Source organism: Pseudophryne corroboree, chromosome 11 (assembly GCF_028390025.1).
Source record: "Pseudophryne corroboree isolate aPseCor3 chromosome 11, aPseCor3.hap2, whole genome shotgun sequence".
In the NCBI taxonomy this organism is placed as follows: Eukaryota; Metazoa; Chordata; class Amphibia; order Anura; family Myobatrachidae; genus Pseudophryne; species Pseudophryne corroboree.
This window is the reverse complement of record NC_086454.1, coordinates 220,659,780-220,684,733: the sequence shown is the minus strand read 5'-3', so window position 1 is coordinate 220,684,733 and position 24,954 is coordinate 220,659,780. Positions and strand designations below refer to the sequence as shown.

Genomic DNA, 24,954 nt, shown 5'->3' with positions numbered 1-24,954 from the left:
CTGGTAAATCTTTTTCTCCTAGTCCGTAGAGGATGCTGGGGACTCCGTAAGGACCATGGGGTATAGACAGGCTCCGCAGAAGACATGGGCACTACAGAGAACTTTATATGGGTGTGCACTGGCTCCTCCCTCTATAACCCTCCTCCAGACCTCAGTTAGAGAAACTGTGCCCAGAGGAGACGGACAGTACGAGGAAAGGATTTTTGTTAATCTAAGGGCAAGATTCATACCAGCCCACACCATCCACACCGTATAACATGGAATATACGCAACCAGTTAACAGCATGAACAAAACAGCATCAGCTAAAGACTGATCTTAACTGTAACATAACCCTTATGTAAGCAATAACTATATACAAGTCTTGCAGAAATATGCCCGCACTGGGACGGGCGCCCCAGCATCCTCTACGGACTAGGAGAAAAAGATTTACCGGTAGGTTTATAATCTTATTTTCTCTTACGTCCTAGAGGATGCTGGGGACTCCGTAAGGACCATGGGGATTATACCAAAGCTCCAGACCGGGCGGGAGAGTGCGGATGACTCTGAGCACCGATTGAGCAAACATGAGGTCCTCATCAGCCAGGGTTTCAAACTTGTAGAATTTTGCAAAAGTGTTTGAACCCGACCAAGTCGCCGCTCGGCAAAGCTGTAATGCCGAGACGCTTCGGGCATCCACCCAAGAAGAGCCCACCTTCCTAGTGGAATGGGCCTTTACCGAATTTGGTAACGGCAATCCAGACGTAGAATGAGCCTGCTGAATCGTGTTACATATCCAGCGAGCAGGAGCGCCAACCTTGTAGGCTGCATACAGGACAAACAGTGCCTCTGTTTTCCTAACCCGAGCCGTCCTGGCTACGTAAATTTTTTAAGGCCCTGAACTTGGAATCCTCCGAGTCACTCGTAGCCACCAGCACCACAATAGGTTGGTTCATATGAAACGATGAAACCACCTTAGGCAAAAATTGAGGATAAGTCCTCAACTCTGTTCTATCCACATGGAAAATCAGATAGGGGCTTTTGTGAGACAAAGCCGCCAATTCAGACACCCGCCTTGCAGATGCCAAGGCCAACAACATGACCACTTTCCAAGTGAGAAATTTTAACTCCACTGTTTGAAGGGTCCCAAACCAGTGAGATTTTAGGAACTTGTAACACCATGTTAAGGTCCCAAGGTGCCACTGGAGGCACAAAAGGAGGCAGTATGTGCAGCACTCCCTTTACAAAAGTCTGGACTTCTGGGAGAGAAGCCAATTCCTTCTGAAAGAAAATGGATAGGATCGAAATCTGTACCTTAATGGAGCCTAATTTAAGGCCCATATCCACTCCTGTCTGCATAAAGTGGAGAAAATGGCCCAGATGGAAATCTTCCATAGGAGCATTCTTAGCTTCACACCAAGATACATACTTTCTCCAGATACGGTGATAATGTTTCGCCGTCACCTCCTTCCTAGCCTTTATCAGAGTAGGGATGACTTCTTCCGGAATGCCTTTCCCAGCTAGGATTAGGTGTTCAACCGCCATGCCGTCAAACGTAACCGCGGTAAGTCATGGAACACACAGGGCCCCTGTTGCAACAGGTCCTCTCTGAGAGGAAGAGGCCACGCATCTTCTGTGAGCATTTCCTGAAGATCTGAATACCAGGCCCTTCGAGGCCAGTCTGGAGCAATGAGAATTGTCTGCACTCTTTTTCGTCTTATGATTCTCAATATCTTTGAGATGAGTGGAAGAAGAGGGAACACATAGACCGACTGAAACACCCACGGTGTCCCCAGGGCGTCCACTGCTACTGCCTGAGGGTCCCTTGACCTGGCACAATACCTCCGAAGCTTCTTGTTGAGGCGTGACGCCATCATGTCTATTTGAGGAAGTCCCCAACGACTTGTTATCTCTGCAAAAACTTCTTGATGAAGTCCCCACTCCCCTGGATGGCGATCGTGTCTGTTGAGGAAGTCTGCTTCCCAGTTGTCCACACCCGGAATGAAGACAGCTGACAGAGCGCTTACGTGATTTTCCGCCCAGCGAAGAATCCTGGTGGCTTTTGCCATTGCCACTCTGCTCCTTGTCCCGCCTTGGCGGTTTACATGAGCCACGGCTGTGACATTGTCTGATTGAATCAGAACCGGTAGGTCGCGAAGAAGATTCTCCGCTTGACGTAGGCTGTTGTATATGGCCCTCAATTCCAGTACATTGATGTGTAGACAAGCCTGATGAATTTGAAGATGGGACCCGGACCACTTGTCCAGAAGGTCCCACCGAAACGTCCTCGCATGAAACCTGCCGAAGGGGGTGGCCTCGTAGGTCTCCACCATTTTCCCAGTACTCGAGTGCATTGATGGACTGACACTCTTTTCGGTTTTAACAGGTGTCTGACCATGTTCTGGAGTTCCTGGGCTTTTTCCATTGGGAGAAAACCCCTCTTTTGTTCCGTGTCCAGAATCATGCCCAAGAAAGATAGCCGAGTCGTTGGAACTAAATGTGACTTTGGTAGATTTAGAATCCAGCCATGCTGCTGCAGCACTCTCAGGGAGAGTGACACGCTTTTCAGCAACTGATCTCTCGATCTCGCTTTTATTAGGAGATCGTCCAAGTACGGGATAATTGCGACTCCCTGCCGGCACAGGAGCACCATAATTTCCGCCATTACCTTGGTGAAAATCCTCGAGGCCGTGGAAAGCCCAAACGGCAACGTCTGAAACTAGTAATAACAGTCCTGTACAGCGAATCTCAGGTACACCTGATGAGGGGGATATATGGGGACATGAAGGTATGCATCCTTTATGTCTAGTGACACCATAAAATCCCCCCCTTCCAAGCTGGAGATAACCGCCCTGAGCGATTCCATCTTGAATTTAAACTTTTTTAAGTACAGGTTTAGGGATTTTAAATTTAGAATGGGTCTGACCGAACCATCCGGTTTCGGGACCACAAAAGAAGAATTTACTCACCGGTAATTCTATTTCTCGTAGTCCGTAGTGGATGCTGGGTACTCCGTAAGGACCATGGGGAATAGACGGGCTCCGCAGGAGACTGGGCACTCTTAAAAGAAAGATTAGGTACTATATCTGGTGTGCACTGGCTCCTCCCTCTATGCCCTTCCTCCAGACCTCAGTTAGGGAAACTGTGCCTGGAAGAGCTGACATTACTAGGAAAGGATTTGGAATCCAGGGTAAGACTCATACCCGCCACACCAATCACACCGTACAACTTGTGAGAACTATACCCAGTTAACAGTATGAACAATAACTGAGCCTCTTTCAACAGATGGCTCATAACATAACCCTTTAGTTAAGCAATAACTATATACATGTATTGCAGAGAGTCCGCACTGGGACGGGCTCCCAGCATCCACTACGGACTACGAAAAATAGAATTACCGGTGAGTAAATTCTTATTTTCTCTGACGTCCTAGTGGATGCTGGGTACTCCGTAAGGACCATGGGGATTATACCAAAGCTCCCAAATGGGCGGGAGAGTGCGGATGACTCTGCAGCACCGAATGAGAGAACTCAAGGTCCTCCTCAGCCAGGGTATCAAACTTGTAGAATTTTGCAAAAGTGTTTGAACCCGACCAAGTAGCAGCTTGGCAAAGTTGTAAAGCCGAGACCCCTCGGGCAGCCGCCCAAGAAGAGCCCACCTTCCTCGTGGAATGGGCTTTTACCGATTTAGGATGCGGCAGTCCTGCCGCAGAATGTGCAAGCTGAATCGTGCTACAGATCCAGCGAGCAATAGTCTGCTTTGAAGCAGGAGCACCCAGCTTGTTGGGTGCATGCAGGATAAATAGCGAGTCAGTTTTCCTGACTCCAGCCGTCCTGGAAACAAAGATTTTCAGGGCCCGGACTACGTCCAGCAACTTGGAATCCTCCAAGTCCTGAGTAGCCGCAGGCACCACAATAGATTGGTTCCAATGAAACGCTGATACCATCTTAGGAAGAAATTGGGGACGAGTCCTCAATTTTGCCCTGTCCATATGGAAAATCATATATGGGCTTTTACACGACAAAGCCGCCAATTCTGACACCCGCCTGGCCGAAGCCAAGGCCAACAGCATGACCACCTTCCACGTGAGATATTTTAACTCCACGGACTTAAGTGGCTCAAACCAATGTGATTTTAGGAAATCCAACACAACGTTGAGATCCCAAGGTGCCACTGGAGGCACAAAAGGGGGCTGAATATGCAACACTCCCTTAACAAACGTCTGAACTTCAGGCAGTGAAGCCAGTTCTTTTTGAAAGAAAATAGACAGGGACGAAATCTGGACTTTTATGGATCCCAATTTTAGGCCCATAGTCACTCCTGACTGTAGGAAGTGCAGAAATCGACCCAGCTGAAATTCCTCTGTTGGAGCCTTTCTGGCCTCACACCAAGCAACATATTTTCGCCATATGCAGTGATAATGTTTTGCTGTCACATCCTTCCTAACTTTTATCAGCGTAGGAATGACTTCATCCGGAATGCCCTTTTCCATTAGGATTCGGCGTTCAACCACCATGCCGTCAAACGCAGCCGCGGTAAGTCTTGGAACAGACAGGGCCCCTGCTGTAGCAGGTCCTGTCGGAGCGGCAGAGGCCAAGGGTCCTCTGAGATCATTTCTTGAAGTTCCGGGTACCAAGTTCTTTTTGGCCAGTCCAGAACGATGAGTATAGTTCTTACTCCTCTCTTTCTTATTATCCTCAGTACCTTGGGTATGAGAGGAAGAGTAGGGAACACATAAACCGACTGGTACCCCCACGGTGTCACTAGAGCGTCTACAGCTATCGCCTGAGGGTCCCTTGACCTGGCGCAATATCTTTTTAGCTTTTTGTTGAGGCGGGACGCCATCATGTCCACCTGTGGTCGTTCCCAACGGTTTACAATCAGCTTGAAGACTTCTGGATGAAGTCCCCACTCTCCCGGGTGAAGGTCGTGTCTGCTGAGGAAGTCTGCTTCCCAGTTGTCCACTCCCGGAATGAACACTGCTGACAGTGCTAGCACATGATTCTCCGCCCATCGAAGAATCCTTGTGGCTTCTGCCATTGCCATCCTGCTTCTTGTGCCGCCCTGTCGGTTTACATGGGCGACCGCCGTGATGTTGTCTGACTGAATCAGCACCGGTTGGTTTTGATGCAGGGATTCTGCTTGACTCAGGGCATTGTAAATGGCCCTTAGTTCCAGAATATTTATGTGTAGGGAAGTTTCCTGACTCGACCATTGTCCTTGGAAGTTTCTTCCCCGAGTGACTGCCTCCCCAACCTCGGAGGCTTGCATCCGTGGTCACCAGGACCCAGTCCTGTATGCCGAATCTGCGGCCTTCGAGAAGATGAGCACTCTGCAGCCACCACAGCAGAGACACCCTGGCCCTCGGGGACAGGGTGATCAACCGATGCATCTGAAGATGCGATCCGGACCACTTGTCTAAAAGATCCCACTGGAAGATCCTTGCATGGAACCTGCCGAAGGGAATTGCTTCGTAAGAAGCTACCATCTTTCCCAGGATTCGCGTGCAGTGATGCACCGACACCTGTTTTGGTTTCAGGAGGTCCCTGACCAGAGATGATAATTCCTGGGCCTTCTCCTCCGGGAGAAACACCTTCTTCTGTTCTGTGTCCAGAATCATGCCCAGGAACAGCAGACGCGTCGCAGGAATCAGCTGTGACTTTGGGATATTCAGAATCCAGCCGTGCTGTTGTAGCACTTCCTGAGATAGTGCTACGCTGACTAGCAACTGCTCTTTGGACCTCGCCTTTATCAGGAGATCGTCCAAGTACGGGATAATTATAACTCCCTTCTTTCGGAGGAGTATCATCATTTCGGTCATTACCTTGGTAAATACCCTCGGTGCCGTGGACAGACCAAACGGCAACGTCTGAAATTAGTAATGACAGTCCTGTACCACAAACCTGAGGTACTCCTGGTGAGGTGGGTAAATGGGGACATGCAGGTATGCATCCTTGATTTCCAGCGACACCATAAAATCCCCCTCTTCCAGGCTTGCAATAACCGCCCTGAGCGATTCCATCTTGAACTTGAACTTCCTTATATAAGTGTTCAAGGATTTTAAATTTAGGATGGGTCTCACCGAACCGTCTGGTCTCGGTACCACAAACATTGTGGAATAGTAACCCCGCCCCTGTTGAAGGGGGGGTACCTTGATTATCACCTGCTGGAGGTACAGCTTGTGAATAGCTGCCAGCACTACCTCCCTTTCTTTGGGAGCAGCTGGCAAGGCTGATTTGAGGTAACGGCGAGGGGGAGTGGCCTCAAACTCCAGCTTGTATCCCTGAGATACCACTTGCAGAACCCAGAGATCCACCTGTGAGCGAACCCACTGGTCGCTGCAGTTCCGGAGACGCGCCCCCACCGCACCTGGCTCCGCCTGTGGGGCCCCAGCGTCGTGCGGTGGACTTAGAGGAAGCAGGGGAGGATTTTTGTTCCTGGGAACTGGCTGTCTGGTGCAGCTTTATCCCTCTTCCTTTGCCTCTGGGCAGAAAGGAAGCGCCTCTGATCCGCTTGCCTTTCTGAGGCCGAAAGGACTGTACCTGATAATAAGATTTTACTTACCGATAAATCTATTTCTCGTAGTCCGTAGTGGATGCTGGGACTCCGTAAGGACCATGGGGAATAGCGGCTCCGCAGGAGACAGGGCACAAGAATAAAAGCTTTAGGATCAGGTGGTGTGCACTGGCTCCTCCCCCTATGACCCTCCTCCAAGCCTCAGTTAGGACACTGTGCCCGGACGAGCGTACATAATCAGGAAGGATATTGAATCCCGGGTAAGACTCATACCAGCCACACCAATCACACCGTACAACTTGTGATCTGAACCCAGTTAACAGTATGATAACAACGAAGGAGCCTCTGAAAAGATGGCTCACAACAACAATAACCCGATTTAGTTAACAATAACTATGTACAAGTATTGCAGACAATCCGCACTTGGGATGGGCGCCCAGCATCCACTACGAGAAATAGATTTATCGGTAAGTAAAATCTTATTTTCTCTGACGTCCTAGTGGATGCTGGGACTCCGTAAGGACCATGGGGATTATACCAAAGCTCCCAAACGGGCGGGAGAGTGCGGATGACTCTGCAGCACCGAATGAGAGAACTCCAGGTCCTCCTCAGCCAGGGTATCAAATTTGTAGAATTTAGCAAACGTGTTTGCCCCTGACCAAGTAGCAGCTCGGCAAAGTTGTAAAGCCGAGACCCCTCGGGCAGCCGCCCAAGATGAGCCCACTTTCCTTGTGGAATGGGCTTTTACAGATTTTGGCTGCGGCAGGCCTGCCACAGAATGTGCAAGCTGAATTGTACTACAAATCCAACGAGCAATAGTCTGCTTAGAAGCAGGAGCACCCAGCTTGTTGGGTGCATACAGGATAAACAGCGAGTCAGACTTTCTGACTCCAGCCGTCCTGGAAACATATATTTTCAGGGCCCTGACAACGTCAAGCAACTTGGAGTCCTCCAAGTCCCTAGTAGCCGCAGGCACCACAATAGGTTGGTTCATGTGAAAAGCAGAAACCACCTTAGGGAGAAATTGAGGACGAGTCCTTAATTCTGCCCTGTCAGAATGAAAAATTAAGTAAGGGCTTTTATATGATAAAGCCGCCAATTCTGACACACGCCTGGCTGAAGCCAGGGCTAACAGCATCGTCACCTTCCATGTGAGATATTTTAAGTCCACAGTGGTGAGTGGTTCAAACCAATGTGACTTAAGGAACCTCAAAACAACATTGAGATCCCAAGGTGCCACTGGAGGCACAAAAGGAGGTTGTATATGCAGTACCCCTTTTACAAATGTCTGAACTTCAGGTACTGAAGCCAGTTCTTTCTGGAAGAAAATCGACAGGGCCGAAATTTGAACCTTAATGGACCCTAATTTTAGGCCAATAGACAGTCCTGTTTGCAGGAAATGGAGGAAACGACCCAGTTGAAATTCCTCTGTAGGGGCCTTCTTGGCCTCACACCACGCAACATATTTTCGCCAAATGCGGTGATAATGTTTTGCGGTTACATCCTTCCTGGCTTTGACCAGGGTAGGGATGACTTCATCTGGAATGCCTTTTTCCTTCAGGATCCGGCGTTCAACCGCCATGCCGTCAAAACGCAGCCGCGGTAAGTCTTGGAACAGACAAGGCCCCTGCTGGAGCAGGTCCTTTCTTAGAGGTAGAGGCCACGGGTCTTCCGTGAGCATCTCTTGAAGTTCCGGGTACCAAGTCCTTCTTGGCCAATCCGGAACCACGAGTATCGTTCTTACTCCTCTCCTTCTTATGATTCTCAGTACTTTTGGTATGAGAGGCAGAGGGAACACATACACTGACTGGTACACCCACGGTGTCACCAGAGCGTTCACCGCTATTGCCTGAGGGTCCCTTGACCTGGCGCAATATCTGTCTAGTTTTTTGTTTAGACGTGACGCCATCATGTCCACCTTTGGTTTTTCCCAACGGTTTACAATCAGGTGGAAGACTTCTGGGTGAAGTCCCCACTCTCCCGGGTGAAGGTCGTGTCTGCTGAGGAAGTCTGCTTCCCAGTTGTCCACTCCCGGAATGAACACTGCTGACAGAGCTATCACATGATTTTCCGCCCAGCGAAGAATCCTTGCAGCTTCTGCCATTGCCCTCCTGCTTCTCGTGCCGCCCTGTCTGTTTACGTGGGCGACTGACGTGATGTTGTCCGATTGGATCAATACCGCCTGACCCTGAAGCAGGGGTTTCGCTTGACTTAGGGCATTGTAAATGGCCCTTAGTTCCAGAATGTTTATATGAAGAGATGTTTCCATGCTTGACCACAAGCCCTGGAAATTTTTTCCCTGTGTGACTGCCCCCCAGCCTCTCAGGCTGGCGTCCGTGGTCACCAGGACCCAATCCTGAATGCCAAATCTGCGGCCCTCTAGTAGATGAGCACTCTGCAGCCACCACAGAAGAGACACCCTTGTCCTTGTCGACAGGGTTATCCGCTGATGCATCTGAAGATGCGATCCGGACCATTTGTCCAGTAGATCCCACTGAAACATTCTTGCATGGAATCTTCCGAATGGAATTGCTTCGTAAGAAGCCACCATTTTTCCCAGGACCCTCGTGCACTGATGCACTGACACCTGGCATGGTTTTAGGAGGTTCCTGACTAGCTCGGATAACTCCCTGGCCTTCTCCTCCGGGAGAAACACCTTTTTCTGGACTGTGTACAGAATCATTCCTAGGAACAGTAGACGTGTCGTTGGAATCAGCTGCGATTTTGGAATATTTAGGATCCACCCGTGCTGACGTAACACTACCTGAGATAGTGCTACTCCGACTTCTAACTGTTCCCTGGACCTTGCCCTTATCAGGAGATCGTCCAAGTAAGGGATAATTAAGACGCCTTTTCTTCGAAGAAGAATCATCATTTCGGCCATTACCTTGGTAAAGACCCGAGGTGCCGTGGACAACCCAAACGGCAGCGTCTGAAACTGATAATGACAGTTTTGTACTACAAACCTGAGGTACCCTTGGTGAGACAAGTAGATTGGGACGTGGAGATAAGCATCCTTGATGTCCAGAGACACCATATAGTCCCCTTCTTCCAGGTCTGCTATCACCGCTCTGAGTGATTCCATCTTGAATTTGAACCTCTTTATGTAAGTGTTCAGGGATTTCAGATTTAAAATTGGTCTCACCGAGCCGTCCGGCTTCGGTACCACAAACAGCGCGGAATAATACCCCTTTCCCTGTTGTAGGAGGGGTACCTTGATTATCACCTGCTGGAAATACAGCTTGTGAATGGCTTCCAAAACTGCCTCCCTGTCGGAGGGAGACTTTGGTAGAGCAGACTTCAGGAACCGGCGAGGGGGAAACGCCTCGAATTCCAGTTTGTACCCCTGCGATACCACCTGTAGAATCCAGGGGTCCACTTGCGAGTGAGCCCACTGCGCGTTGAAATTTTTGAGACGGGCCCCCACCATGTCTGAGTCTGCTTGTAAGCCCCAGCGTCATGCTGAAGACTTGGCAGAAGCAGGGGAGGGCTTCTGCTCCTGGGAAGCGGCTGCATGGTGCAGTCTTTTTCCCCTTCCTCTGCCCCGGGGCAGGAAGGAATGGCCTTTAGCTCGCTTGTACTTATGGGAACGAAAGGACTGAGTTTGAAAAGACGGTGTCTTTTTCTGCTGATGTGAAGTGACCTGGGGTAAAAAATAAGAATTTACTTACCGATAATTCTATTTCTCGTAGTCCGTAGTGGATGCTGGGAACTCCGTAAGGACCATGGGGAATAGCGGCTCCGCAGGAGACAGGGCACATCTAAAGAAAGCTTTAGGATCACCTGGTGTGCACTGGCTCCTCCCCCTATGACCCTCCTCCAAGCCTCAGTTAGGATACTGTGCCCGGACGAGCGTACACAATAAGGAAGGATTTTGAATCCCGGGTAAGACTCATACCAGCCACACCAATCACACTGTACAACTTGTGATCTGAACCCAGTTAACAGCATGATAATAGAGAAGCCTCTCGAAAAGATGGCTCACTACAACAATAACCCGAATTTTTGGTAACAATAATTATGTACCAGTATTGCAGACAATCCGCACTTGGGATGGGCGCCCAGCATCCACTACGGACTACGAGAAATAGAATTATCGGTAAGTAAATTCTTATTTTCTCTGACGTCCTAGTGGATGCTGGGAACTCCGTAAGGACCATGGGGATTATACCAAAGCTCCCAAACGGGCGGGAGAGTGCGGATGACTCTGCAGCCCCCAATGAGAGAACTCCCGGTCCTCCTCAGCCAGGGTATCAAATTTGTAGAATTTTACAAACGTATTTGCTCCTGACCAAGTAACTGCTCGGCAAAGTTGTAAAGCCGAGACCCCTCGTGGAGTGGGCATTTACACGAGGGGTCTCGGTCTCGGAGTGCCCACTTCCTTGTGGAGTGGGCATTTACAGATTTTTGGCTGTGGCAGGCCTGCCACAGAATGTGCAAGCTGAATTGTACTACAAATCCAACGAGCAATAGTCTGCTTAGAAGCAGGAGCACCCAGCTAGTTGGGTGCATAGAGGATAAACAGCGAGTCAGATTTCCTGACTCCAGCCGTCCTGGAAACATATATTTTCCGGGTCCTGACAACGTCTAGCAACTTGGAGTCCTCCAAGTCCCTAGTAGCCGCAGGCACCACAATAGGTTTGGTTCAGGTGAACGCTGAAACCACCTTAGGGAGAAACTGAGGACGAGTCCTCAATTCCGCCCTGTCCGAATGGAAAATCAGATAAGGGCTTTTACAGGATAAAGCCACCAATTCTGACACGCGCCTGGCCCAGGCCAGAGCCAACAGCATGACCACTTTTTCTGTGAGATATTTTAACTCCACAGATTTAAGTGTGTCAAACCAATGTGACTTTTGGAACCCAAAAACCACCTGGAGATCCCAAAAGTGCCACTAAAGGCACAAAAGGAGGCTGTATATGCAGTACCCCTTTAACAAATGTCTGAACTTCAGGGACTGAAGCTAGTTCTTTTTTGGAAGAAAATTGACAGAGCCGAAATTTGAACCTTAATGGACCCCAATTTCAGGCCCATAGATACTCCTGTTTGCAGGAAATGTAGGAATCGACCCAGTTGAATTTCCTCCGTCGAGCCTTACTGGCCTCGCACCACGCAACATATTTTCGCCAAATGCGGTGATAATGTTTTGCGGTTACATCCTTCCTGGCTTTGATCAGGATAGGGATGACTTCATCCGGAATGCCTTTTTCCTTCAGGATCCGGCGTTCAACCGCCATGCCGTCAACGCAGCCGCGGTAAGTCTTGGAACAGACAAGGTCCTTGCTGGAGCAGGTCCCTTCTTAGAGGTAGAGGCTACGGATCCTCCGTGAGCATCTCTTGAAGTTCCGGTTACCAATTCCTTCTTGGCCAATCCGGAGCCACTAATATAGTGCTTACTCCTCTCCATCTTATCAATCTCAGTACCTTGGGTATGAGAGGCAGAGGAGGGAACCCATACACTGATTGGTACACCCACGGTGTTACCAGAGCATCTACAGCTATTGCCTGAGGGTCCCTTGACGTGGCGCAATACCTGTCGAGTTTTTCCCAACGGTTTATAATCATGTGGAAGACTTCTGGGTGAAGTCCTTACTCTCCCGGGTGGAGGTCGTGCTGAGGAAAACTGCTTCCCAGTTGTCCACTCCCGGAATGAAAACTGCTGACAGTGCTATCACATGGTTTTTCGCCCCGCGAAGAATCCTTGCAGCTTCTGCCATTGCCCTCCTGCTTCTTGTGGCACCCTGTCTGTTTACGTGGGTGACTGCCGTAATGTTGTCCGACTGGATCAACACCGGCTGACCTTGAAGCAGAGGTCTTGCTAAGCTTAGAGCATTGTAAATGGCCCTTAGCTTCAGGACATTTATGTGAAGTGATGTCTCCAGGCTTGACCATAAGCCCTGGATATTCCTTCCCTGTGTGACTGCTCCCCAGCCTCGCAGGCTGGCATCCGTGGCCACCAGGACCCAGTCCCGCATGCCGAATCTGCGGCCCTCTAGAAGATGAGCACTCTGCAACCACCACAGAAGGGATACCCTTGTCCCTGGTGACAGGGTTATCCGCTGAAGCATCTGAAGATGCGACCCGGACCATTTGTCCAGTAGGTTCCACTGGAAAGTCTTGCGTGGAATCTGCCGAATGGGATTGCTTCGTAGGAAGCCACCATTTTTACCCAGAACCCTTGTGCATTGATGCACTGAGACTTGGTTCGGTTTTAGGAGGTTCCTGACTAGCTCGGATAACTCCCTGGCTTTCTCCTCCGGGAGAAACACCTTCTTTCTGGACTGTGTCCAGGATCATCCCTAGGAACAGAAGACAAGCCGTCGGAACCAGCTGCGATTTTGGAATATTGAGAATCCAATCGTGCTGCCGCAACACTACCTGAGGTAGTGCTACACCGATCTCCAACTGTTCCCTGGATCTCACCCTTATCAGGGAATCGTCCAAGTAAAGGATAACTAAAATTCCCTTCCTTCGAAGGAATATCATCATTACGGTCATTACTTCAGTAAAGACCCGGGGTGCCGTGGACCATCCCTACGGCAGCGTCTGAACTGATAGTGACAGTTCTGTACCATAACCTGAGATACCCTTGGTGAGAAGGGTAAATTTTGACATGAAGGTAAGCATCCTTGATGTCCCGAGACATCATGTAGTCCCCTTCTTCCAGGTTTGCAATCACTGCTCTGAGTGACTCAATTTTGAATTTGAACCTCTGTATGTAAGTGTTCAAAGATTTTAGATTTTAAAATCGGTCTCACCGAGCCGTCTGGCTTCGGTACCACAATAGTGTGGAATAATACCCCGTTCCCTGTTGCAGGAGGGGTACCTTAATTATCACCTGCTGGGAATACAGCTTGTGAATGGCTTCCAAAACTGCCTCCCTGTCAGCGGGAGACGTCGGTAAAACAGACTTTTGGAAACGGCGAGGGGAATACGTCTCGAATTCCAATTTGTACCCCTGAAATATTACCTGAAGGATCCAGGGGTCTACTTGCGAGTGAGCCCACTGCGCACTGAAATTCATTGAGAACGGGCCCCCACCGTGCCTGAACTTGTAAAGCCCTAGCGTCATACTGAGAGCTTGGCAGAGGCGGAAAAGGGTTTCTGTTCCTGGGAACTGGCTGATCTCTGCAGCCATTTTCCTCTCCCTCTGTCACGAGCAGAAAAGAGGAACCCTTTTGTCCGCTTGCCAACCAGGACTGCGCCTGATAATACGGCGTCTTATTTTGAGAGGCGACCTGGGGTACATCCCCTTTTTTTTTTTTTTTAAGGCAATACTTCCAAATGCCGTTTGGAATCCGCATCACCTGACCACTTTACTGGTATAATTGGACAACGCACTTATACTTGATGCCAGTCGGCAAATATTCCGCTGTGCATCATGCCTATATAGAAATGCATCTTTTAATTGCTCTATAGGCAATAATATACTGTCCTTATCTAGGATATCAAATTTCCAGTCAGGGAATCCGACCACGCCAACCCAGCACTGCACATCCAGGCTGAGGCGATTGCTGGTCGCAGTATAACACCAGTATGTGTGTAAATACATTTTAGGATACCCTCCTGCTTTCTATCAGCAGGATCCCTAAGGGCGGTCATCTCCAGAGAGGGTAGAGCCCTTGTTCTTACAAGCGTGTGAGCGCCTAGGGGGTGTTTCCCAACGCACCCTAACCTCTGGCGGGAAAAGGTATACTGCCAATAACTTTTTAGAAATTATCAATTGTTATCGGGGGGAAACCCACGCATCATCACACACCTCATTTTATTTCTCAGATTCAGGAAAACTACAGGAAGTTTTTCCTCACCAAACAGAATACCCCCTTTTTTTTTTTTTTTGGTGGTATTTATATTATCAGAAGAGTGTAAACTTTTTCCATTGCCTCAATCATGCAATGTGTGGCCCTATTGGAAATCACGGTTGTCTCTTCACCGTCGACACAGGAGTCCGTATCCGTGTCGGCGTCTGTATCTGAGGTAACGGGCGCTTTAGAGCCCCTGTATGAGACGTCTGGACATGCACAAGCTGAGTAGCCGGCTGTCTCATGTCAACCACTGTCTTTTATACAAAGCTGACACTGTCACGCAATTTCAACAGTACATCCACTCAGGTGTCGACCCCCCCAGGGGGTGACAACACTATTACAGACACTCTACTCCGTCTCCTCATCATTTTTCTCCTCATACATGTCGACACAAACGTACCGACACACCGCACACACACAGGGAATGCTCTGATAGAGGACAGGACCCCACTAGCCCTTTGGGGAGACAGAGGGAGAGTTTGCCAGCACACACCAGAACGCTATATATATATATACAGGGATAACCTTATATAAGTGTTTTTCCCTTTATAGCTGCTGTATTGTTTATACTGCGCCTAATTTGTGCCCCCCTCTCTTTTTTAACCCCTTTCTGTAGTGTAGTGACTGCAGGGGAGAGCCAGGGAGCTTCCCTCCAACTGAGCTGTGAGGGAAAATGGCGCCAGTGTGCTGAGGAGATAGGCTCCGCCCCTTTCTCGGCATCCTTATCATCCGTTTTCTTGTATGTTTTGGCAGGGGTTAAATGCATCCATATAGCCCAGGAGTTATATGTGATGCATTTATTTTAGCCATAAAAGGTTTTCTATCGATTTATTGCGTCTCAGGGCGCTGCCCCCCCAGCGCCCTGCACCCTCAGTGACCGGAGTGTGAAGTGTGCCGAGAGCAATGGCGCACAGCTGCGGTGCTGTGCGCCTACCTTTATCTGAAGACAGGAAAGTCTTCTGCCACCGATTTTTCCGGACCTCTTCGCTCTTCTGGCTCTGTAAGGGGGCCGGCGGCGCGGCTCCGGTGACCCATCCAGGCTGAACCTGTGATCGTCCCTCTGGAGCTAATGTCCAGTAGCCTAAGAAGCCCAATCCACTCTGCACGCAGGTGAGTTCGCTTCTTCTCCCCTTAGTCCCTCGATGCAGTGAGCCTGTTGCCAGCAGGTCTCACTGAAAATAATAAACCTAAACTAAAACTTTCACAAAGAGCTCAGGAGAGCCCCTAGTGTGCACCCTTCTCGTCGGGCACAGAAAATCTAACTGAGGCTTGGAGGAGGGTCATAGGGGGAGGAGCCAGTGCACACCAGGTGATCCTAAAGCTTTCTTTAGATGTGCCCTGTCTCCTGCGGAGCCGCTATTCCCCATGGTCCTTACGGAGTTCCCAGCATCCACTAGGACGTCAGAGAAAGGTGGATTTTCCAGCCGTTGCCGTGGCCACCAGGTCCGATAGACCAGCCCCAAATAACTCCTCCCCTTTATACGGCAATACTTCCATATGTCGTTTGGAATCCGCATCGCCTGACCACTGTCGCGTCCATAACGCTCTTCTGGCAGAAATGGACATAGCACTTACTCTTGATGCCAGGGTGCAAATATCCCTCTGTGCATCACGCATATATAGTAATGCATCCTTCAAATGCTCTACAGTTAACAGTATATTGTCCCTATCCAGGGTATCAATATTTTCAGTCAGGGAATCCGACCACGCGACGCCAGCACTGCACATCCAGGCTGAAGCGATTGCTGGTCGCAGTATAACACCAGTATGTGTGTATATACTTTTAAGAATATTTTCCAGCCTTCTATCTGCTGGTTCTTTGAGGGTGGCCGTATCAGGAGACGGTAACGCTACTTGTTTAGATAAACGTGTGAGCGCCTTATCTACCCTAGGGGGTGTTTCCCAACGTGTCCTAACCTCTAACGGGAAAGGATATAGTGCCAATAATTTTTTAGAAATTAGCAGTTTTTTGTCGGGGGAAACCCACGCTTTATCACACACCTCATTTAACTCATCTGACTCAGGGAAAACTATTGGTAGTTTTTTCACACCCCACATAATACCCTTCTTTGTGGTACTTGTAGTGTCAGAAATGTCCAATGCTTCCTTCACTGCCGTGATCATGTAACGTGTGGCCCTACTGGACATTACGTTTGTCTCCTCACCGTCGACACTAGACTCAGTATCTGTGTCTGGGTCTGTGTCGACCCACTGAGGTAACGGGCGTTTTAGGGCCCCTGACGGTGTCCGAGACGCCTGGACAGGCACTAATTGATTTGCCGGCTGTCTCATGTCATCAACCGTTCTTTGCAAAGTGCTGACATTATCACTTAATTCTTTAAATACGATCATCCAGTCAGGTGTCGACTCCCTAGGAGGTGACATCACTAACCCAGGCAATTGCTCCGCCTCCACATCATTTTCCTCCTCATACATGTCGACACACACGTACCGACACACAGCACACACACCGGGAATGCTCTGATAGAGGACAGGACCCCACAAGCCCTTTGGAGAGACAGAGGGAGAGTCTGCCAGCACACACCAAGCGCTATATATATATATATATATATATATATATATATATATATATATATATATATATATATATATATATATACACACACACACACACACAGGGATAACCTTATATAAGTGTTATTCCCTTATAGCTGCTGTTTATATAGTTTTTAGCTGCCAATAGTGCCCCCCCTTCTCTTTTTTACCCTGATTCAGTAGCAAGTCTGTAGGGGAGAGTCAGGGAGCCGTCCTTCCAGCGGAGCTGTGAGGGAAAATGGCGCTTGTGTGCTGAGGAGATAGGCTCCGCCCCTTCACGACGTCCTTATCTCCCGCTTTTTCTGTAAAAAATGGCAGGGGTTAAAATACATCCATATAGTCCAAGAGCTATATGTGATGTATTCTTTAGCCAACCTAAGGTATCTGTTATATTGCGTCTCAGGGCGCTCCCCCCCAGCGCCCTGCACCCTCAGTGACCGGAGTGTGAAGTGTGCTGAGAGCAATGGCGCACAGCTGCGGTGCTGTGCGCTACCTTAGTCTGAAGACAGGATAGTCTTCTGCCGCCGATTTCACCGGACCTCTTCGCTCTTCTGGCTCTGTAAGGGGGCCGGCGGCGCGGCTCCGGGACCCATCCAGGCTGAACCTGTGATCGTCCCTCTGGAGCTAATGTCCAGTAGCCTAAGAAACCCGATCCACTCTGCACGCAGGTGAGTCCGTTTCTTCTCCCCTTAGTCCCACGATGCAGTGAGCCTGTTGCCAGCAGGACTCACTGAAAATAAAAAACCTAAAATATACTTTTATTCTAAGCAGCTCAGGAGAGCCACCTAGCCTGCACCCTTCTCGTTCGGGCACAAAAATCTAACTGAGGCTTGGAGGAGGGTCATAGGGGGAGGAGCCAGTGCACACCACCTGATCCTAAAGCTTTTATTCTTGTGCCCTGTCTCCTGCGGAGCCGCTATTCCCCATGGTCCTTACGGAGTCCCAGCATCCACTAGGACGTCAGAGAAAATACGGTGCTTTCTTAGGCTGTGAGGAAACCTGAGGTAAAAATGTCGACTTCCCAGCTGTTGCTGTGGATACGAGGTCCGAGAGACAATCCTCAAACAATTCCTCACCCTTATAAGGCAAAACCTCCATGTGCCTTTTAGAATCAGCATCACCTGTCCACTGCCGAGTCCATAATACTCTCCTGGCAGAAATGGACATTGCATTAATTCTAGATGCCAGCCGGCAAATATCCCTCTGTGCATCTCTCATATATAAGACGACGTCTTTAATATGCTCTATGGTTAGCAAAATAGTATCCCTGTCGAAGGTATCAATATTATCTGACAGGGTATCGGACCAAGCTGCTGCAGCACTACACATCCATGCTGAAGCAATAGCAGGTCTCAGTATAGTACCTGAGTGTGTATATACAGACTTCAGGATAGCTTCCTTCATTCTATCAGCAGGCTCCTTTAAGGCGGCCGTATCCTGAGACGGCAGTGCCACCTTTTTTGATAAGCGTGTGAGCGCCTTGTCCACCCTAGGGGATGTCTCCCAACGTAACCTGTCCTCTGGCGGGAAAGGGTACGCCATCAGTAACTTTTTAGAAATCACTAGTTTCTTATCGGGGGAACCCCACGCTTCTTCACACACTTCATTCAACTCATCAGATGGGGGAAAAGCCACTGGTTGCTTTTTCTCCCCAAACATAATACCCTTTTTAGTGGTAACCGGGTTAATGTCAGAAATGTGCAACACATTTTTCATTGCCGTAATCATGCAACGGATGGCCCTTGTGGATTGTACATTTGTCTCATCCTCGTCTACACTGGAGTCAGACTCCGTGTCGACATCTGTGTCTGCCATTTGAAGTAGCGGGCGTTTTTGAGCCCCTGATGGCCTTTGAGACGCCTGGGCAGGCACGGGCTGAGATGCCGGCTGTCCCACTGCTGTTACGTCATCTAACCTTTTATGTAAGGAGTTGACACTGACGGTTAATACCTTCCACATATCCACCCACTCTGGTGTCGGCCCCGCAGGGGGTGACATCACACTTATCGGCACCTGCTCCGCCTCCACATAAGCTTCCTCATCAAACATGTCGACACAGCCATACCGACACACCGCACACACACAGGGAATGCTCTGACTGAGGACAGGACCCCACAAAGTCCTTTGGGGAGACAGATTGAGAGTATGCCAGCACACACCACAGCGCTATATAATACAGGGATGTACACTATACTGAGTGATTTTTCCCCTATAGCAGCTTATTTACACGGTTTTGCGCCTAAATTTGTGTGCCCCCCCACTCTCTTTTTTACCCTTGAAGTCTGGAACTGCAGGGGAGAAACTGGGGAGCGTCCTTCCAGCGGAGCTGTGAAGAGAAAATGGCGCTGGTGTGCTGAGGAAGATAGCCCCGCCCCCTCATCGGTGGGCGTCTCCCGCGTTTTTAAATGTATAATGGCGGGGGTTAATGCACATATACAGTTTATGAGACTGTATTATGTGCTTTTCGCCAAGTAAGGTAATCTTATTGCTGCCCAGGGCGACCCCCCCCCCCCTTCGCCCTGCTCCCATCAGTGACCGGAGTGTGTGGTGTGCTAAGGGAGCAATGGCGCGCAGCTGCAGTGCTGTGCGCTACCTTAATGAAGACCGGAGTCTTCAGCCGCCGATTTTCAACTTCTCTTCGTTCTTCTGGCTCTGCAAGGGGGACGGCGGCGCGGCTCCGGGACCGGACGACCGAGGACTGGGCCTGTGTTCGATCCCTCTGGAGCTAATGGTGTCCAGTAGCCTTAGAAGCCCAAGCTAGCTGCAAGCAGGTAGGTTCGCTTCTCTCCCCTCAGTCCCTCGTAGCAGTGAGTCTGTTGCCAGCAGATCTCACTGAAAATAAAAAACCTAACAAGTACTTTCTTTTCTAGGAAGCTCAGGAGAGCCCCTAGGGTGCATCCAGCTCTGGCCGGGCACAGATTCTAACTGAGGTCTGGAGGAGGGGCATAGAGGGAGGAGCCAGTGCACACCAGATATAGTACCTAATCTTTCTTTTAAGAGTGCCCAGTCTCCTGCGGAGCCCGTCTATTCCCCATGGTCCTTACGGAGTACCCAGCATCCACTAGGACGTCAGAGAAATAGGGTTGAATAGTACTCCTTCCCCTGTTGAACTAGTGGAACCTCGACAACCACTTGTTGACACAGTTTTTGAATTGCAGCTAAAACTATCCCCCTGTCCGGGGACGAAGCTGGTAAGGCCGATTTGAAAAACCGGCGAGGAGGTACGTCTTCGAATTCCAGCTTGTAACCCTGGGATACAATTTCCATTGCCCAAGGATCCACGTCTGACTGAACCCAGACGTGGCTGAAGAGTCGAAGACGTGCCCCCACCGGCGCGGACTCCCTCAGTGGAGCCCAGCGTCATGCGGTGGATTTAATAGAAGCCGGGGAGGACTTCTGCTCCTGGGAACTAGCCGTAGCAGGCAGTTTTTTCCCTCTACCCTTACCTCTGGCGAGGAAGAGCCCCGACCTCTTCTGGACTTATGCGACCGAAAGGACTGCATCGGATATTGCGGCGTTTTCTTTTGCTGTGGAGAAACATAAGGTAAAAAGGTAGATTTACCCGCGGTAGCTGTGGAAACCAGTTCTGCGAGACCTTCCCCAAATAAATCCTCACCTTTGTAAGGTAAAACTTCCATATGTTTCTTTGAGTCGGCATCACCCGTACATTGGCGGGTCCACAGGGCTCGCCTAGCAGAAATCGCCATGGCGTTGGCTCGCAAACCTAGCAGACCAACGTCTCTCTGAGCGTCTCTCATATATAAGACTGCGTATTTTATGTGACCTAAGGTCAATAAAATGGTATCCCTATCTAGGGTATCAATGTCAGCTGACAAGGTATCAGTCCAAGCTGCTACCGCGCTACTAACCCAAGCCGACGCTATTGCTGGTATGAGCAAGGCCCCTGTATGTGTATAAATTGATGTTAAGGTAGTTTCCTGTCTGCGATCAGCAGGATCCTTGAGGGCTGCCTTGTCTGGAGACGGTACTGCCACCTTTTTGGACAAGCGCGTTAACGCCTTGTCCACCCTGGGTGAGGATTCCCACCGTAACCTGCCCTGCGCAGGGAAAGGATACGCCATAAGAATTCTTTTGGGAATCTGCAGCTTCTTGTCTGGAGTTTCCCAAGCCTTTTCAAATAACTCGTTAAGCTCATGAGATGGGGGAAAAGTTACCTCAGGTTTCTTTTCTTTAAACATGTGTACCCTCTTGTCAGGGACAGAGGGGTCATCCGTGATATGCAAAACATCTTTTATTGCAATAATCATATACTGAATACTCTTGGCCACCCTTGGGTGTAAACTCGCATCATCGTAGTCGACACTGGAGTCAGAAACCGTGTCGGTATCAGTGTCTGCTATTTGGGATAGGGGACATTTTTGAGACCCTGAAGGGTCCTGTGACACCGTCAAAGCCATTGATTGACTCCCTGTATTATCCCTGGACTCTGCTTTGTCTAATCTCTTATGTAATAAAGCCACATTTGCATTTAAAACGTTCCACATGTCGGCGTTGCCGACGGAGACACCACAATCATCTGCTCCACCTCCTCCTTAGATGAGCCTTCCGCTTCAGACAAGCCGACACACGTGTACCGACACCCCCACACACTCAGGGATATATCTATATGGAGACAGTTCCCCAATAAGGCCCCATGGAGAGACAGAGAGAGAGTATACCAGCACACACCCAGTGCCAACTGACACTGGAAACCAACTTCCCAGATAAACAGCGCTTTTATATAAATATATCTCTATACACTCACTGTCAATTAAAAGTGCCCCCCTCTTTTTTGCCCTCTGTCACCGTGTTCAGCAGGGGAGAGTCCGGGGAGCCAGCTTCTCTGCAGTGCGCTGTGGAGAAAATGGCGCTTGTTAGTGCCGGAGGATCAAGCTCTGCCCCCTCAGCGGCGGGCTTCGGTCAAGCTTAAAATTACAATACTGGCGGGGGATTATAATATATTCTGCCTCCGCAGCCTATATACTTGGTAGCCAGTCCCTAGAGGTTTAATATTGCTGCCCAGGGCGCCCCCCCTGCGCCCTGCACCCATCAGTGCCTGCTGTGTGTGTTGTGTGTGGGAGCAATGGCGCCGTTACCTCAGAGAAGATCTTCTGCCGCCTGTGAAGTCTTCTTTCTTCTTATACTTACCCGGCTTCTATCTTCCGGCTCTGTGAGGAGGACTCCAGGACGAACGGTGAGGGTGAGACCTGCGTTCCGACCCTCTGGAGCTAATGGTGTCCAGTAGCCTAAGAAGCAGTGCCTATTATTTAAGTAGGTCTGCTTCTCTCCCCTCAGTCCCACGATGCAGGCAGCCTGTTGCCAGCAGTGCTCCCTGAAAATAAAAAACCTAACAAAATTATTTTTCAGAGAAACTCAGGAGAGCTCCCCTGTAATGCACCCAGTCTCCTCTGAGCACAGGATCTAACTGAGGTCTGGAGGAGGGGCATAGGGGAGGAGCCAGTGCACACCCATCTAAAGTCGTTGGAGTGCCTATGTCTCCTGCGGAGCCCGTCTATACCCCATGGTGCTTACGGAGTCCCCAGCATCCTCTAGGACGTAAGAGAAAAGTGTCACCAACTTGCCTCTGGGAGACTGGGATGAACTTACACCCCTGTGAAGTATACATGTAAAACAAAAGACTCATACAGCTGGTAGGAGCTACCTCCAGTAGTTTGTTTATGTTGCATGAACTGTCAGTTCAAAAACATTGCGTCACGAAGGTTTCTTGTGCTAAATCTATAACAATACCAGTGTATTTCTCAACTCCATAGTAAAGCGCTAACTGACAGCACCCTCACCTCTCTTCCTGCTGCATAGCCGCCTCACCAGTACCACACGTGGGTGTCATTCTGCGCAGCCTTCTGTTTATGAGCATCCATTCCAAACGTCACTTCCTGTGCGCCGACGACGTACAATTGTTCAGACTCGTTTCCCACTTAGTCACCTCTGGCAGATGGTATGCTGGCTATTACCGCTGGCGAGATGCTGCTGCTGCGGACACGGTGTGCAGTACTCAGACTCACCCTAGCCTTCTCCACCGCTGAGCTGCCGGTGATCCGGCTCCCACGCCGCACGGAGCTCTGGCTAGAGAGCCGAGAGAAGCAGAATCAGAGCGAAACCGTCTTTGCCCCCCGAGGCGGGAAGCTTCTGATCAGTACCCGCAGGCGGGAGCTGGTGCAGTTATCCCGGGACATTTGCGGAAAGTGGGAGCAGCCAGCGCTGGTCAGTCGGGGATGGAAGCACAGCCAGTCGCACGGGGACTATTTCACCATTAACAGGCAGCGCGATCAGCGCCCCTGGCCGGAGACTGAGGACACCTTTGAGCCCCTTCAACTACATCCTAGCCTGCTCGAGGCTCTCCATGCCCTGAAAATCACCAGCCCCACCTGGGTGCAGAAACACAGTATCCCGGTCCTGCTCCAGGGCAAAAACGTGTTGTGTGCCTCAGAGACTGGCAGTGGGAAGACCATGGCCTACCTGATCCCCCTGATGCAGCGGCTCCTCACTCAGCAGGGCGATTTGGGCTCCACGGAACCTCGTAGCTTGGTGCTTGTGCCTTCCAGGGAGCTTGCAGGCCAGGTCACATCAGTTGCACGAAGATTGGTTGCCCATATGGGACTAACTGTGCGTTTTGTGGGAGGTGGGCTAGGGCGTAAATCAATAGAGAAGCAGTTTGACACTAGTGCTTTAGACATATTAGTGGCCACTCCTGGTGCCCTCTTGAAAGCCTTGAAATGGGATAAACTCAGTTTGGCAGATCTCTGCTTTATCGCCCTGGATGAGGCAGACACACTGTTTGATGATACTTTCTCTGGACTTGTTGAAGAAATTCTCATGCAGACTCAGATTGCTTCCCATGCCAACGAAGTGTGTGGTGCGGTTAGGAAAGCTCAGTTAGCCATCATTGGAGCCACTTTCCCGAAAGGTGTTGGTCAACTACTGAGTAAGGTGACAGATATTGCCAGTATCTACACTATCAAAAGCAAAAGACTGCATTTTCTCATGCCCCATGTTGAGCAGACATTTAGGAGACTCAAAGGTTCGGACAAAATATCTGAACTAGTGGAGTTGCTGAAAAAACAAGCAGCGGAGAAACACGGATCAGGGATTTTAGTCTTTTGTAACACCTCCAAGACTGTGAACTGGCTGGGCTATATATTGAATGATCATGATATCAAGCATTCCCGACTCCATGGCCAAATGCCAGCGGATATGCGTGTGGGTATTTTCAATTGTTTTCAGAAAGGTGACACTGATGTGCTAGTTTGCACAGACATTGCTTCTAGGGGTCTTGACAGTTGTAGGGTCGAAACTGTGGTCAATTATGACTTTCCCAACACTTTAGAGGATTACCTACATAGAGCAGGAAGGGTGGGTCGTATTGGCAGTGCATGTCAAGGCAGTGTGGTGAGCTTTGTAACATTTCCTTGGGATGTTGAACTGGTGCAAAAAATTGAAACTGCTGCTCGAAAGAGAAGTAGCCTCCCTGGCATGGAGTCCAGTATAAGGGAAGCTGTTCAGACCAATGACCCTACAAACGATCAAGAAAAATTGTAGGCTTCATGTATAGTCTCTTTGTAAATGTGGTAAAACTTGAAATTTAATAGTTTCTTAATTAAACTACGCAATGGAGCTATCGCATCTATTTGTTCTGTACTGTATATTCTGCACATGTCACCAGATAAGATTAAGCTTAAGTTTCCTTTATCGCTTTCATTCATTGCAAAATTTGAAACCTGTTTGGTTTGGAAAGTTGAGCCAAAGTTATTAAGGGTCAATCCGTGTCAAATCAATAAACTGATTTTACTTCATCAGCTCAGATTTTGATAACATTTGGTATATGCAGAGTATATATGTAGTGTAAAAAAATACAAAATATTATTTCTCTATCGTCCTAGTGGATGCTGGGGTTCCTGAAAGGACCATGGGGAATAGCGGCTCCGCAGGAGACAGGGCACAAAAAGTAAAGCTTTACGATCAGGTGGTGTGTACTGGCTTCTCCCCCTATGACCCTCCTCCAAGCCTCAGTTAGATTTTTGTGCCCGGCCGAGAAGGGTGCAATCTAGGTGGCTCTCCTAAAGAGCTGCTTAGAAAAGTTTA

General features: G+C 49.5%; 2 protein-coding genes across 5 annotated transcripts in view; one reads left to right on the top strand and one right to left on the bottom strand.

The window, feature by feature from the left end:
- The window catches only part of DUS2 (dihydrouridine synthase 2), a 625,618-nt gene extending 602,873 nt beyond the window's left edge, over positions 1-22,745 (bottom strand). For 2 of the 4 annotated variants that reach the window (XM_063945269.1, XM_063945270.1), the window contains exon 1: positions 22,653-22,735. In XM_063945269.1, the coding sequence (XP_063801339.1) occupies positions 22,653-22,729 (77 nt within the window). In that variant the 5' untranslated portion in view covers positions 22,730-22,735. Of the gene's footprint in view, positions 1-21,619; positions 21,708-21,950; positions 22,043-22,652 lie in introns of those variants that run through there. The other 2 variants (XM_063945271.1, XM_063945272.1) reach the window with 2 other exon arrangements.
- Positions 22,746-22,812: 67 nt separating this feature from the next.
- DDX28 (DEAD-box helicase 28) lies at positions 22,813-24,668 on the top strand. Its single transcript, XM_063945268.1, has one exon. It carries the CDS (start codon positions 22,813-22,815, stop codon positions 24,409-24,411), a length of 1,599 nt encoding a protein of 532 aa, XP_063801338.1. The 3' UTR covers positions 24,412-24,668.
- Positions 24,669-24,954: the final 286 nt, after the last annotated feature.